We start from the raw sequence: 16,365 nt of genomic DNA, 5'->3' as shown, positions 1-16,365 counted from the left end.
GTGAATCTACCCAATTGAAACATATTCTCATGATCTCTCTCTCATCTAGGCATTGACTTCAGCTCTGAAACTTGCATTTTATGCCCATTCCAAACAATTTCCTACTGTTAACAGTTACATTTTTTGGACATTTGTGCCAGTGACTTGAGCAGCCCTGTTTAGTTGCTCGCTTTTCTTCTGGTTTTTATATCAGAGATATTGCCTTTCAGCCTATTCATCACTGTAGCAGTTAGAAAATCCCTGGGGACACTCCATAGAATGAACTGTCTAGGATCAGTGAAAGGTATTTCTCTGCAGAGGCCTCCTGCGTTGCAGTGTGCTTCCCCAGGGCCCAGATCTGGCTGCCTTTGCACTGTGATGCTAGGTGGATTTTGATTTTGGTTTGGAATGCACTGTTCTGTGATACAGCAGAGTCATGCATTTCTGGCAATAACAACTGTGTTTAGTGCAACCCACTGCTTAACCAATTTGTTTGTTTGTTTTCTACTTTTATGCATAGTCTATTTTTGCTTTAAGTACATTTAGGAGGTGTGGGTTACTACAGGCTTAATTGTGCTATATTTGAGCATGCCAATTGGTTTACTATATTAGAATTCCTCTAGAAGTTCCGCAAGTTGCTAAAATTAGACCTTAAATATTTATATGAGTAATCTTTTAAAGCATAATTCAAAAAATGCAATTTGTCTTGCATGCCTTTCTTTGTTAAGATCACAGAAGGGACACACCAGATGCATATTTTTAGCTAATGTCATACTTAAACACCTGGGTAGGGAGTGGGGAGAGAAAGTCTGAAGATCTTGGATTACATTATAATTAAGGGTTGAACTGGAGGACTCAGCATTTAAAAAAAAGAATTAAAGCACTGTTGAACTGGATTTGGAAAAGAACAGATGTCTTGAAAAGCCAGTTATGACTCTAGGGCTATTATTCATGCTGTCTGACTTTAGGTACATTCCTTCAAGGACAGGGATATACACCAATTGGATAAAGCTTTGGTTAAATGTCTGATCTCTGCTAGACTCAGGGAAGTAGGAGGGGCATATTGCTTTGGAAGGTCATTTTGTGGATGGAATATCACATGGAGTGATATATTTCAGTAAGGCTGGCCAGATCCTGGGGACAGAGCCCCTGGCAAGCCTGCAGAAGGAACGCCAGTCAGTAGGCTGTGAGTTTTGGAGCGGGGAGTGAAGTACAGAAGGTCCCTACAACCTGGATCTCCTCAGTCTCTCCTGAATCCAGGCTATTTCACTTCTGCCAACCTTGATTTGAGAGGCCTGTATCCTTGCAATAGGTATGATGAAGTTGTAGTTTTAATCCTGGATTTTCAGTATCCGTGTGCTTGCATTGTCAGGGCCCATCCCAGCTTAGTGAAAGCTGTTCTGCTGAATGCTCCTCATCCACCCAAAACACTGGTTTCAAGCATATGAGTTTCCAAGACCCTGAGGCAGAACTGCAGAATGTTTTATATTTTCTAATGACAAAACTGGGGGGTTTGTGGCAGTTCTCCTGGTGGTAAAAATCAGACACTGTCCATCTTTACTTCAGATGAACTCAGTTCCAGACAGGCATCAGTTGGCATTATGTTTGCTGGGCCTCTGAGCTCCAAAGGCCTGCTGAAATTTGAACAAATGTTTCTTTCCATGCTTCTCACCGTGCACATGGGCATTTCTGCCTATGAATCCATCACCAGCCTAATAGATCAGAACGTGCATAGTACTAATTTTCTGTAATGCAGCAACTGGGAGATCTGCCAGAGTGTACTAAAATAAATTCAGCTGATATGTTAGTCAGTCAGTTTGCACAGCAGTTCCATTTTTGTATGCAAACAGATTGTATACACACATGCGTACACGTGTTTATAATTTACATATTGATGTCGATATATACACACACAAAAAGGGTCACCTTAGACATTACTGGAAAATTTCCTGGTACCTTTACAGTGACTGTGTGTTCTCAAATCTGTAACTAACAATCTCAAGAAGATTTTCCTGGAGAGTTTTCAAACCTGGTCTAGAAGTAAATGAAAGGTGTGCTTCACTCTCACTTGTAAGGTTTGAAACATTCAGACTCTGATTCTGCTGGTGGTGTGAATGCCAGAAGGATAATACATTTTAAAGAATGAAACTGTTGTAGAGCCAAGATCCAGTCCCCTGAACTGAGGCAAACTCAGAATCATTTCAGAAGATGGATTGGTTTTTTTCTTCTAACTGTCTGACCTGAGTTTTGCTGCACTTTTATTGCACTTTGTTTTCCTTGCCTTCCAGCAGAGGTTAATGAGCAAACATCTCTTTAAGAAAAAAACAACAAAACCCAACCAAATATATCTCTTGCAAAATATGGTTAGACAAGTATGACACTGCAATAATTCTTATTCCTGTAAGTCTTTCTGTCTTTGGTGTGAAAGCTATATAGGATTATGTGCCCTTTCTCTTCTATTTAGTTCGTCGATTATCCTCTTGGATTGCACTGTAATACATGCCTTCAGTTACTGCCTGATGCAGCTTCCTCCAAATTATATTGAAGCATTCTGCTGCTGCCCAAAGAAAGCTCTCACCTCACATCAGTATGTTGCACCATGCAGATGTTATCTCCTAATAACACCAATCAACCCCATTTAAAAAGGGTCACTGGCAGCTATGGGAGAGGATGTGTAATTCAGTACCCCTGGAGGTGGCATGCTAATTGTGAACGTGCCACACAGAGAGGCTACATGCCACACTGCCTGACTTGCTGCTAGCATGAACAGGTGTCTGGGCACAGATATTCTAGGTCTTTTTTTTCAGTGCATTTATCTGTAAAGACCAGAAAGTTGTCTGTTCCTTGGAGCTCCCCCAAAGGGAAGAAGCATCCAGTCCAGGCCAGGGTGGTTCTGCCTTTACTGCCTTAGAGCTGTAGCAAGTGGAAAACTCACACTTGCTCAAGGAGGTATTAAATGGGAATCATGTGTGGAATTCACTGAAGAAAGACTAAGATAGGGACAACACAATTATGCTACTGGGTAATCAGTTTACAAAAATGAGAGGAGGTTTTCCAATGCAAAACATAGCCATAGGGTCAGGGATATACATGAGTCGAATATGTTTTGCAGATGGTGTGTGAGAAAAAAACAGTTCTGCCCTATTACTGCTTTTATGGTATCATATGCTGTCATATAGGTTGTAGGTATGACTCAGGAATGCTGAACAAAAAGATTAATATTTTAATCAAGGACATAATTGACTTAAAAGCACTTTAAATAGACATATTCTCTTCAGTGAGCTTTGCAATCCAGAGGAGACAAGGAGAACTTTCAGAAATTGCAGAAATCTGTACCATTAGCAGATATGATCTTTCTAGGCCTTGGGAAGCTTGGCCATCTACTGGTATTCCAGTACACACAGTGCTGTCCCCATCCTTTCCTCCCAGCAGCTCTGGTGAGAAGGTTTACCATACAAGAAGTGGTTTGTTTGATCTAAACTCTGTTTGCTTAGTTTGTTTAGCTTTGTATTTGTTAGTTCTAGCAACTATAAACTCATGCAAACAAAATGATAGTGGCGTGTCTAATAAATAATAAATACAGTTCTCACTGTATTTATTGTGTAAAACAGAACAAATACTGAAAGCATTCTCAGCTTGTTGAAACTTAAGGAAGTCCCAAAGTGAGTGACAACAAATAAACCTTGCTATGTTCCTGCACTTCCTAGCTAACAAATAAATACGATATCTAAGCACAATCTGTATACATCTATTGGATATACGCATATACCTAATGATAAAAATTTATTTAACAGCGTAAGAGATAAGTCAGAAAGACTAGCATTCACTGGCCAATACCTTTAAAGGCTCTAATTTTACCTGGAGAAGGTGTTAGAATTGGTTTGTGAAGCATTCGAATTCTAGGTCTGTGTCCCAAAGTTGAATAAGATGATGTGTGAAATTAGTACAGAATATTTCCTCAGCAATTTTGTTTTTGGCACTGTGAAGAAGCTTAGAGTCTGTATTCTCCTAACTTTCCAGAATATAATACTGGTAAGCTCCCTCCAGCATTCTACTTTCAATTCAATCTTTAGCATTCCTGTAGTTGAGCACATCCTATACCTGGAGAGGACTAACCCCCCATGTACCAGGACATTCTGGAAGCCAACTGGCTGGAAAGCAGCTTGGCAGAAAAAGACCTGAAGGTCTTGGTGGAGCATCTGGGACTGCAATAGGAAGAGCACTACCAGCAGGTCAAGGGAGGTGATCCTTCCCCTCGACTCAGCACTAGTGTGTTCAGTTTTAGCACAAGAGAGGCCACATGTGCTGTGTTCAGTTTTAGCACAAGAGAGACATGGATATACTGAGGCAAGACTAGCCAAGGGTCAATGAGATGATTAAGGGAGAGGAACATCTGTTATATGAGGAGAGGCTGAGATGGGACTGCCCAGCCTGGAGAAGCGAAGGCTCAGGTGGATCTTATCAATGTATATATAAACAGCTGGTGTGATGTAAAGAAAATGGAGGAGGGATCTATTCAGTGATGTTTAGTGACAGGACAAGAGGCAGTGCTTGCAAGCTGAAATGCAAGAAATTCTGTTCAAATGTAGAAGACTTTTTTACTCGTAAGTGTGATTGAGTACTCTAACAGGTAGCTCAAAGAGAGTGTAGCATCTGCATCTGTGGTGGTATTCAAAACCTGACTAGTCAAGATCCTGAGCAACCTGCTCTGGCTGACCCTGCTGAAAGCAGGGAATTGGAATGGGTGATCTGCACAGGCTCCTTTCCACCTCAATCCATGTTCGATGATTGTGTGCAAAAAGGATAGTGGTAACTCAAAGGAGAAAAGGTAAGGGATTGATCAGTAATTACTGTCCTCTTTTAACTCTGACCTTTTCATCCATGTAGCAAGGCCTTCTCAATGAAATCTGGGGGAGTAAACTCCCCATAGATTTACTCAGGTTGCAGAGAGAGAGTAAACCTGTGGGTGCAGAGGGGCTGTAAACTTCAATGTCCCTGTTTCAAAGACATTCAGGAGAGTATCGTCAAATTATTTATTTATTTATTTAGCAATGAGAACCTCAACATTTTTGTAATTTGTCAGAGCACATAAAGCTTATGCATACATGAATATAGAAAACAGCAGTAGGATTGGCTTAATTTACAGAATACCTCTAGAAGACTAGATATCTTTAAAGGGAGCGATTTGATTTAGTTAAATTGCCTGTGGGTTATTGCCTCCTTCCTAAGCTTTTTCACCAGAGAGCCTGCGTGATTCAATCTTATTCACCTGTGTATTGTACAGCATTATTGTATGTTGGAGTCCTATAGCAAACAGCTATGGTACTCCCTCTTGGAGTCAGCAATGAGTAAACTGAGACCTACTTTCCACTACTAGCTTTCCCAATGTGAATATTGGAATGCTTGATTATGGGGGGAAGAGGTTTTAAATTGCATCGGAGTATTTCAGTTAAATTACCGCATACCTCTGCGCAGTCACACTTGTGTTGCTCTAAGAATTAGGGGTTTTCCTACTTTTTCGTATTAAATTAATTGGGACATTCTAAAGAAAGAGTGCTCATTTTGGGATTTGAACTGATCTGAATAAATTAGTTTATAAACAAGTTTACATTACACTAGTACAGTTTTACTATGGAGACAGGTGGTATATATGAAGATGTCTTTGGGCTTCCTAGCTGCAAGAACTGCGAAAGCTCCAGAATATTAACTGCTGTCCCAAGAAAGCTTGTCCACAGTTCTATCTTTAATTTCCATGTCCTATATTCAAATGGGTCTGGGTCATCACATTGTCCAGGTTAGACCAGAGGGAACACAGGGGCAAAGCAAAGAGAATGAGCAAAATCAAAACCCTGTCCACAGGGTAGGTGGGAACAAGGGGGTTAAGTCTCTGATCCTCTTTTTTGCAACAGAATATTCCTGGATAGAGAAGCTACTCCATATTAGGCTGAATATTCTGTCTCCAAATGCCAACTTTGCATGTGCGTCTTCCTGAGCTCTTATCCCTTATCTATTATTTCCAATATGATTCAATATCCAAGGTTCCAGCAAAATGATTATTAGCAACAAAGTTCAGTGAAAATAATTAAATTTTCTGTATTTTCCAACTATACCTGTGCTGATGCCCAAACCTTTTTCTTTTTCTTTTTTTCTTTTAATACCTCAGCTTTTTACTGCATGACTGCTTGATAATAAAATAGACTGTTTTCTTTTAATCACTAAGAGCCCAGGGTAGCTGTTTTAAATGTAGTATTATGTTTGTTTAGCTCTTAAGGACTTAAGGCCTTGTAAACCAAGGTCTCAACAGTGCAGCTGCAAATGGTGGTAGCAACTGAGTTCAGCTACAATGTCAATACTAAATCAATTCCAAAGAGTTCTGTGCTGTCACATATCTTGATAGCAGGAGAGGAACAAAGGGAACATGTTGTAACAAGAGGCTCCCTCAAACTCTGCTCTCAGTTCAAGCCAGCTCTTTCACACAATCCATATAGGATTCAGATAGTTTAAAAAAAAAAAAAAAAAGTGGTGTATAACTAGGAACCTGCTTACCTACTGTAGAAAGAAATGCAAAGGAAACACAGGAGGCTTTTTATAGGCTAAATTCCACCTGGAGATGTTAGTCTTTTCCTAGTAACCATAGAAAGTGATTAAGCTCCTCAATTAAGGTCTTAAGTTGCCTCAACCTGAGTTTTGGTGTCCCCACAATTCAGTTATAAAATGTTCATTCCTCTCTCTGTTCATATAGGAAGTGTAAAGAGAAAAACCACCCCTGGATCCAAAATGAGGCATCTATGCACAGCTATTGTTCAAAACTGAACACTGGGTACAGAAATTAGGATCATCGGGAGGACAGTCTTAAAGGGTAGATGTAGCTGGTTTCCAATATCTTGATCTACAGGTGTCATTTGCAGATTGAAAATTTCAAGCCATCTTGTAATTTCAGCTTAGGAGGATAAACATTTAGAACAAAGAAAGAAAGAGAAAATTTTTCAGTGCTGTTGTAAGCAAAGACTAGCTTGGCTCCCAGGAAAAGTTGTTAAAACCTCCTCAAAGCTAGAGTTTTATTTGCCTGAAATCAGTGGCTTCATGGGAGTAAATTCAGCACCAAGTTGAGCACCAAGCTTTATTTCAATATATGTCTTTAGTTACTTGAAGGAACTGCGATGCTATTTACATGCTCAGCCTTTATTCTGTTAAGCTAGACTGCACTGTCTTCAGCAACTCACAAACGATCTGTGATACTCCCTGTTTAAATAAAATCCATATTTAGAAAGGGTCGTGTGGACTTTACAATCTATATCCCAAGACAGGTCCCTTAAGTAGATCTGTCTTCTAAGAGACAATTTGAGAAAGCCACAGGTGTTTGGGGCATGATATATTTCTTTCTTTCCCTATGGTCCTTATAAAAAGGGCGAGAAGATAGACTTATTAAAAGTGAGCTAATGATATGATGCAGGGAGTCTCTGGTTCACTGACTGTTATTACAGCTGTGCCCCCTTACGTACTGAATACCTAGGACATGCTTAGATTTTTGAATGACATTTATCTTTTGAGTTTCAAACATTCCTGGCATAAATAAAGATTTTACGCTTTTCAAATGTGTTTTACAGTTCAGCCCGGAGGCTATTCAAGGATCATTTTAACTCAATAAAACTCCTCCTTTAGGGATATAAAAGGGAAGTGTTTTAACAATGTCACTCCATGCATAGCCTGTTATTAGCTAGAGATGTTCTGCCTGCAAAGCCTTTGATCCCTTTTCCCCTGAATGTCAAGGAAGCTCTGCAGAGGCTTCAAAGTCTGACATACATGAGTCTCTTCTGTGTGCACACAGTGCTCATGTGAATGCTCATGACCTTAGAGAAAGTTCGCAGGGGAAGTTTGTGGCTCAGCTTTGGTTTTTTACTTCCAGTACTTTTAGCTACCTTTTCCAGAGGTCATGTTGAAATTGTATTCAGCAATCAGTGGATAACGGTTTACTCTACTTGCTTCTATTACAGTCTTTAACATGAGGCTACATGTGGATTTTCATTTAATATCTTGACTTGGTAAAATAGTAAAATAAAGGTAAACGGGATGCTCACTACTTGGTTAAATAGTATTCCTTAGACTTCTGGCTCTCTCTCCCTTATCAGTGCTAGCATTCTCAGTAAGCACTGAGGGAAACAGTCTGTGTTTCTTTTGATGGTAAACAAAGCTATCAACTTCCCTTGCTTCTTGAAGCTATTCCATCTAGAAAATTTGCAGGCTGGGGTCAGCTGGGAAAAAAATTGTTACTTGTTTCTTTGGGTCTGGGGACTATTCCTGTCCATGGGAATTATTAATGTAATAATTATTTTTTAAAAGCATTTCAATATAAAACCAAATCATAGTTTCAGAGTTAGGCACCCCTGCGTGTTACAGACTTCACATACATGCAGCTTTGGTTTGACTCACACCAACTATGTAAGCTGGTTTCAGCCTCGGGATGTGTCATCCTATAAAGAAGAAATAACTAAACTTTCATGGAAAGGGAAAGCATACTCAGCACCTGACTGTTGATGTTATGGGCCAGGTGAATAAATTCTTCATTCCAAAAACTTCACACCAGGAAGCCTGAGACTCAGACATCCTTTAAAGCAAAGTAACAATGGGGTAGGAAAGGCAAAGCAAAACTCTTTATTTTAAACTGATACGGTCTTAAACACATTCAGTGAAAAATATGAAGTATTGCAAAGCTCCCACCATCACCATCTCAAACAGAGAACAGAAAGAATAACATTTGTGTTATGAGTACCTTTGGGCTGAATCCTTATGAAAGCATATACAGCATTTGCCTCCTCTCTGAAGTAACAGCTGTGAATGCCATGGCACCATAATTTTCAGTTTTTGAAGTGAGTGCCTTGTGCAGCCTGATACGTCCCAAATGGACATGGCGTTTCCACGATTTATTACACATGTGTTAAACATATGAACAAGTCTAACGTTTTGCTTGCTCTATGGAAGGCATTTGCTATCTCTTTTAATAAAAAGAAGGAGAAATGAGAACATGAATGTGCAACACTTAATGAAGTTTGCTTTTAATTTAAATTTATTTGTAAGAGTGAGAAATGAGATCTGATAATCACTTGTCCAGTGACAGCTGCTGCCCAGAAGGTTGCCTTTCTCTGCACTTGAGATCAAAATCAAGCGGCTGCATTTTAGTGCAATTCCTGCTGAAGATGCTTGTTTTCCCTTTTCCAGTTCCCTGCCATCTTTCCCTCACGGCACCTGTGCAATGCCTGCAGCCACTCTGGAGGCTATATCCACAGGCTGGAGCCCACGTGCTGCCAAGTGCATTTGGGCACTTATGCCATAATGCAGGTAGTAACCCATTAAAATAGCCATGAACAAATTGGTCTTTGAAATTGTCCTGTTTCTGGGAGAAAATTACTCAGCTCCCCCTCACAGCTTTGTTAAATCCAAAGTTACCCTGCTTCTATTTGTCCTTAATGTTTTGTCCTATTTGATTCATTCCACATTTTAATATGTTTAAATACCCAGATATTGATAACTCTTTCCTGGAAACTGGGAACCTTTTCACCTACTTCTTTATGATTGTATCCTACTAGGATCCAGCCTGGATCCGGTGTGAGGATCCAGTATGCTGACCTGGGCGTCTTGCTGCTGGGATGGCCTGACTCCCAAATGCCTGATCCCTGGTAACAGGGAAGGTGCCTTGTGTTCTGGCTGATAGTCTCCTAATGATGTTGCAGAATCAGATGACATTTTACAGCCCAAGTCATAAAAAAATATATTGAGCCTGCTTCAGCTCAAGGAGAAGGTGCAGGAGCACAAACACAAGTACTGTGCTAGTTTAACTATGTGTCCTGGAGATTAAAGGGCAAAGGACCGTGTCTGCACGCGCATTGAAGAGGTGGGTAATTGTATCTGGAAGAGGAGTGTGTAGGGTTTAGCAGGCTTCCAAAGTGTTGTTAAAGTGTGACTGTTTCCTCCTCCTCCTGCCTCCTGGGGGGCACCTGGGGACCCAGCGCTGGCTGGCCCTTCTTGGAATGTGCCTGTGGGATCAGGCTTGCTTCAGCACAACCTTGTAGAGAGAGGCAGTGCCTCAAACTGCACTCAGTGGAGAAAGTAAATAGTAATGCAGTCAGAGAAGGCTTGAAATAGCGCAATTCCTACCTTCTGCGAGCAGGCTTCTGTAAGAAACCCCTTAGATGTTAATCTACAGACAAGATGTAAAGGGTCCAAGGACGAGCGTAACAGTTCGTATAGACATCATGTTAACGTGATCGTGCCATGGAGATATGACATCATTATACTGATTTGCAAGTCATTACTTAGGACTCTGCCACGAATAGAATGCTAGTTGGTAGTGGAATGGTTGCGTAAACCTAAACATAGGAAGGTTGGTTTACAAAACCCCAGATGCTGGGTTGTTGAGTGCAATGTGTATGTGCAGCAGTATGAGCAGTGCCAGACTAAGCCATGCACATGTGCCTGATGCTTGCACCTGGGTGAGTTCTCTCATGTATCCTGATTCTGTGACTCCAGTGTGCTAGAGAAACTGCCTTTGAGTGATCAGTTTATTCCTTCAAACACTGGTATTTCCACTTTGACCTGTATGATAGTTCTGTGGTTTGGACACTGGTCCTCTAAAACTTACAGGTTTGGGATCGGGTCCCAGTGGATCCTACTGTTAGAGGCTGCAGGTTTAATTTTCAATTGTCATCTGTATTTACTGCTCTTGTTCCACATCACCTCCTGGGGCATCATAGACATTAAAGAAAATTTATACAGTGTATCAGATTACAGTATTATGATTAGATAGTAGTATCATCAGTTTTCTAAAGAAAAAGGAACAAACCTTCCAGTTATTCAGCAGTGCAGAAGAAGTTGCTATTTGGGTAATGCAGTCAGTTTTGTTGGCTCAGGTATGTTCTTGATCACCGTCTTTCAGCATAGCTTGGAATATTTTATTCTCTGATTCTGATAGCTGGTTGCAAGCAAAAGCTGGAAGAAGTGGGCTGGCCATGGTCATTTTGGAATGAAATCCTTCCTTAAAATTAAATTTGTGATCTAGAGACCTAAGCAAGAAACAGCAGGACTCTAAATGTTTCAGCAGTTGTACACACATGGCTTCCCAAAGTTAATACTGGGTTCTCTCTGTCACACGACAGGGAATTTTCCTCCAGTACATATATATACATCTGTAAGCCAGTCACATATGAAAACAATAACAAGGAATAAGGAAAAAGTCAATCCTCCAGCTGCTATTAAACTGGAGAAAAACAAATGATTTGTTGGGGTCAGTTTCACTGGGAAATGAATTTGAGCAGAGTTTTATTGTCATCTCCACTAGATCCTTCATGTTATTTGCTTGCACCTTTAATAGTCATGACTGAGGAGATTTTTACACTTGTGAGTCTAAGCTCCCTGGATCACTGCGTTTGTTACCTTTTCAACATCCGCATTCCCAGTTGTTCACAAATGCTACCTAACAACATTGAGCGCTCAAAGTACATTTTCCCTCATAACTCTAGGGAGTTTTGAATGTTCATGTTAACTGCTTAAACTAGTCATAAACCAGTTAGGCTGTAGTACCAGACAAATAGTAGCCATGTGATGCATAAGCACACTTGTGTATACATTGCATGTGACTGTTGAACTAAACCTCCTAATGCATGGCCACACAAGCCTAAAGTTAATTATAAGAAGACTCAATTCTTATTCAGTGAAGAAGTTAAGAGTACTCATACACTAATCAAAACACCAATAAAAATGTAAATACATAGAGGTATACGAGCCATAGGATTTACCCCAAAATCACCAAAACAGCTTTTATTTAAGTTCTTAGTCTAAAAAAGTACTCTTTTGAAGTTTTATCTTCAAATGTATGTTTTCTAAATAATATATTAATTTAACGTGACTTTGTGTTCCTATTGATGCTTTGATATGATTTTAAAACTTCAATTTATCTTTTAAAGCTTCATAATGTGTCATTATTTGCTAAGCCATAGTACAAAATCGGTTTTGTTAGTGAGAGCTGCAGACATTTAAAATATCTGTTCTAGTATCTAGTATTGTTGTTGCACAATCTAAATGACTTTTAATTGAAGAAAGGAAAATCTTGAAAACGTTTATGTCATCTTGGTCAAACCAAAGTGGGGCATGTGTTCATCAGTCAATCCCATGTGTTACTGGAGGAGTCATTTCTGGGCGTAAGCAAAGAAACAATTTAATAAGAGAGAGCCAGACTTCAGTTGTGCCAGGCAGCAGACACAGCAGAAGAGCCAGACCACTGCTGTCTGTTGGTGTACAGCGGAGTCTGCTTTGAGGAAAGGCAGATTAGAGCTGCAGCTGTGACAGGTTGTGCAGGGTGGCAGCCCCTCCAGGCGCAGGATCCCAACTGCCTTCTCTGCCCCCATCCACGGGGGTCTGCAAGGCTGGCTATCAGGGATGCTTACTTCAAGATTTATCCTTGATCCCTTCAACTTCACTTTTTTCAGAAAGAGGGTCCCGATGCTGAAGTCATCCCAGGAGCAGCACAGTTCGGTTTTGCCTGTGCTTCAGAGCCGTAAACCTGACATAGTGCCAGGAGAGGAACTGCTGGAAAAGAGGTTCTTGTGAGGCCTGTCCTCTCCAGGGCTCTATTTCATCAACAGAGACACAGGCAAATCAAAGCCAACTGTTGCTTGTGAAATCCAATGTGAACATACAGAGAGGATGGGAACAGCAGGAAAATTATGAAATCTGTACCCAGATATTGAGTCTGTATTTTTAACATGCTGTGTGCGTCAAAGTTGATATGTTCAGATGATATACAAGATCGTTTAGCAAGATGTAAAAAAAACCCCCAAAACCCACAAACAAAAAAAAAACCAACCCACAAGACTAAAAATTAAGTCACAAATACGTATCTTCCCTCTGAATGCAGATAGTATGGCTTATCCTCTAAAAAAATAACTGACCACCAAAATATCTGAAGACACTGTTCCTTTATGCACTGAAGATTAATGCCTTAAAAATAGGTAACTTTTGAAATCCACATAGTTAAGATGAGATGGTTATTTAAACAGATTTGGAATACGTAGCTCAGAGGTTCAATAGCTGCTGGAGTGTCCTGGTGTGCCGCGTTGTGTTGCAAAACTCAGATCTGTTCTGCGCATGGGACCAAAGGAATCTGAAACTTTGTGTTGCGTATGATTATCCATCTCCCCTCCTTTTGTCCATGTGGTAGGATGCTGTCTTTTCCAGATACTCTGTATGTATAATTTCTAAGCAGCTTTGGAAACCCTAGGGATTAGAAAAGGTATATGAATGTTTTATAATGTTATTGATAACTGCAGAGCAGATGCTTTTCTAATAAACTGCTGTGAGGTAAGTTACTGGTAGCATCTGCAGAGATGGGTGTAAATGAGCTCAAAATAATTAATACTGTGTTAGAAGAAAGGTTTTTTCCAAAGCACATCTGTATTGGAGCATGTAAGATTATTTCAGCCTGCCCTGAGAATGTGTTATAGCACAAATTACCATAATTTATTAAGGGAAAAGCCATTTCTGTTAATCATATATTAATTATTCATAAAATCTGTATTAATGTTACCTTAATGGGAAGTGTTACCAGCTGGGGTACTGGGCTTGGCAATGTATTCGCATACAAAAAAAGATGAATTGCTTGACTCAAGACATAAAAATGACTTAAAAGAGCATAAAAGCAGCAGGCATAGGTATATGAGTTAACACAGAGCTGGCTACGGTAGAGCAGTCCAGCCAGCTAACTGCTTTGTGTTTTGGCTCTAACACTGTTTTGTGCCTGAGTGGAATTCAAGTGGGATTACTGAAGGATGTTCATTACAAACCAGTCCTGTACATTTTGCCCTAATGCTTTTCAGTTCTTCAGCAGGCATAGATCTGGTGAGCCTGAGTAAAAGAGAAAAAGACTCCTTCCCGTTCTACTTAAAAACAAACAAAAACCAAACACAGAAAACCCCTCTCCAAAATATGATTTCAGTAATTTAAATTCAGGATAAATTCTTCCTGCCAGGACAGTTTAAAAAAAAAAAACCAAACAAAAAAACAAAAGTACTTTTGCAACTCTTTAATCTTGTCAGAAAACTATTGTGAACCATGTGTCATGTCAAAATGCTGCTTAGAGAATATGTTTCAACCCAGACCAAATGTGGAAGTGTGTATATATGTGTGTGCTTATGTAAGTGTATGTAGTTTCCTAGATGCTCCACTCAGTTAAAGGAGGATGTCAGCATTTAGACTAGGACTCAAGACTAGAAGGCATGTTTTTGATGGAAGTTCAGCAAAATCAAACACAGAATGAATTTTCAAAAATTTATTTTAATTAAAAGTTCTTGTTTTTCTGGCTTTTCTGGCAAGCTCTCTTGCAGGAAAGAAAACCCAAACAGAAAGCGCACTGGCTAAGGCATGCAAATGTGTAATGCCTGTGAAGTGCAACTAGTTTTATATGAACAGTAAAAGCTTCATAGGATTCAGCTGAACTTAAATTGTTTAGATCAGCTAGAGCCTTTTTATTAGGATAGCACAATGTTGAACTTATAAACACATTTGTTTTACATGTTAAGATAAAAGGCTGTTTATTGGTAAAAGATTTTTTTTTAAATGACAGTTACAACCTTTAATGTGTGATCTGTAAGTTATCATCTGATGAATTTTGGCCAAAGTGATGGAAGAGAAGCATTTGGAATGGGAAGGCAAACCAAGAGAAACAGAAAAAAAGAATTTAAAAGATTGCATAGCTTTCAGCGAGTCTAGGAAATGTAGGCCTAGTCTTGGAACAACACATAGAACTGGGTGGTCTAAAGCTGAACTGATGTTCAAGAATCTTAGGTAATTATGATTTTTTTCTGTAACATTGATAGTACTTCCAAGTTGTGGGTAGTGGGTAAGTCTGTGGCATGCAGTCAATTGTCATGCCTAACTGATTAATACAGATCAGAAAAGAGGTTATTTTTTAGTTTAGATTTTTTTTCCTTCGAATTTCATTTTCAAAGAAATGTGGTAAAGGAGAAGTGTATATGGGAGCAATTTGTGTCTGGAGAGCTTACCAAATAATGTTATAAAAGAGTCTGTATTCTGCGGTATGCTGATGGTTATTACTAGCCGGGGATACCAGGAGCATTTTGTACATAATGCATCCCAGCACCATTTTACGCTTGCATATGAAAATGTTATCAGAGTTATGCAATCTGGTAATGATAATACTCCAGCATTATAACAAATAAGTAGTACTGATTTTTTATTCTGTATTTTAGTATACTTAATGTATTTCATTGCTTACACTGTAGTAGCAGATCGAAACCATCTGCTGTCTTGCCACTAGTCTTTCAGTCGAACAGAACATCTCAGTTCATTTTCCTTGAGGCCAGTATCCTTTAAGGCATGTGTACCAGGACTATAATCCAGCTGCTGAATGTTAATACAAGTCCAGACCTACACTCATGAGTTTTTTAAATGGAAACACCATTCTTTGCCAAGGATTGGAACAGAGATAAACTCAGTTTGCTTTTCTCTCTTCTCTCCTGCCCCCATCCCTTTTACAGCTCCATCCCCCATCACAATCATAAGGAAAGACAGGACATCCAGGAACAGCGTGTCTCTGTCTTGGCAAGAACCCGAACATCCGAATGGGATCATCTTGGACTACGAGGTCAAATACTATGAAAAGGTGGGAAGAAAGATCAAAGGGCAGGTTTTTGTGCTAGTAATCCTGTAATGAAATTATTGCATCTTGCTTACGTTAAGGATTCGGGGCACCCCTGTTCACTCACTGTCCGTCCCAATGATGGTAAGTGTTGAAACTGTTCAGGTTTTGGTAAGGAGAGCATCATGAAAATATGAAGTGAAATTGCTAAGTTGTGTTGTCTACCAAGTTCATCCCCAAACACATCAGAACAAAAACAGAAATTAATGCAGACAAGCTGTAATACCTTTATTTTTTTTTCCCCCCTTGAGTACAGTTTGCTTACTCAGTTCTATTATGCTGTCAGTGTTCATACATTTATTTGTCAGCATCCATGTGCTGGTTCTTCCCTGGGCACAATTATCTTTTACACAAAAATTATTTGGAAAAGAGATGGGTGATCCTTTGGGCTGGTTTGCACCATGAGAGTTCCTACTTCTCATGAATAACTGAATTCTTCATCAATTGTATGTAAATAACTACAAACGAAAGACAATCTGCCATTATATAGGTTCTGCTTTTTACTGGCATTTTCTTGTGTTTACAGCTGTTGATTTCTACATCCTATATAGATCTATATATAAGAAAAAATGAATCTTCATAACAGAATGGGGTTTTTTAGTAAATCTTACTGATAGAATTAAAAAAAGTGTAAATTGTTGTAAAGATTGTGGAGAGTGGTATTAGCCATTTTTAAGTTG

The 16,365-nt window shown here is 39.5% G+C and overlaps 1 protein-coding gene across 3 annotated transcripts in view; it reads left to right on the top strand.

Moving 5' to 3' along the window:
* Positions 1 to 16,365, top strand: part of LOC115601466 (ephrin type-A receptor 3) — a 230,289-nt gene that overhangs the window by 152,508 nt on the left and 61,416 nt on the right. For all 3 annotated transcript variants that reach the window (XM_030471489.1, XM_030471490.1, XM_030471491.1), the window contains exon 6: positions 15,525 to 15,649. In XM_030471489.1, the coding sequence (XP_030327349.1) occupies positions 15,525 to 15,649 (125 nt within the window). The remainder of the gene's footprint in view (positions 1 to 15,524; positions 15,650 to 16,365) is intronic.

The sequence above is a fragment of the Strigops habroptila genome, chromosome 2 (genome assembly GCF_004027225.2).
Source record: "Strigops habroptila isolate Jane chromosome 2, bStrHab1.2.pri, whole genome shotgun sequence".
Taxonomy (NCBI): domain Eukaryota; kingdom Metazoa; phylum Chordata; class Aves; order Psittaciformes; family Psittacidae; genus Strigops; species Strigops habroptila.
Note: the sequence above shows the minus strand (reverse complement) of the source record. Positions and strands in the feature narration are given on the sequence as shown.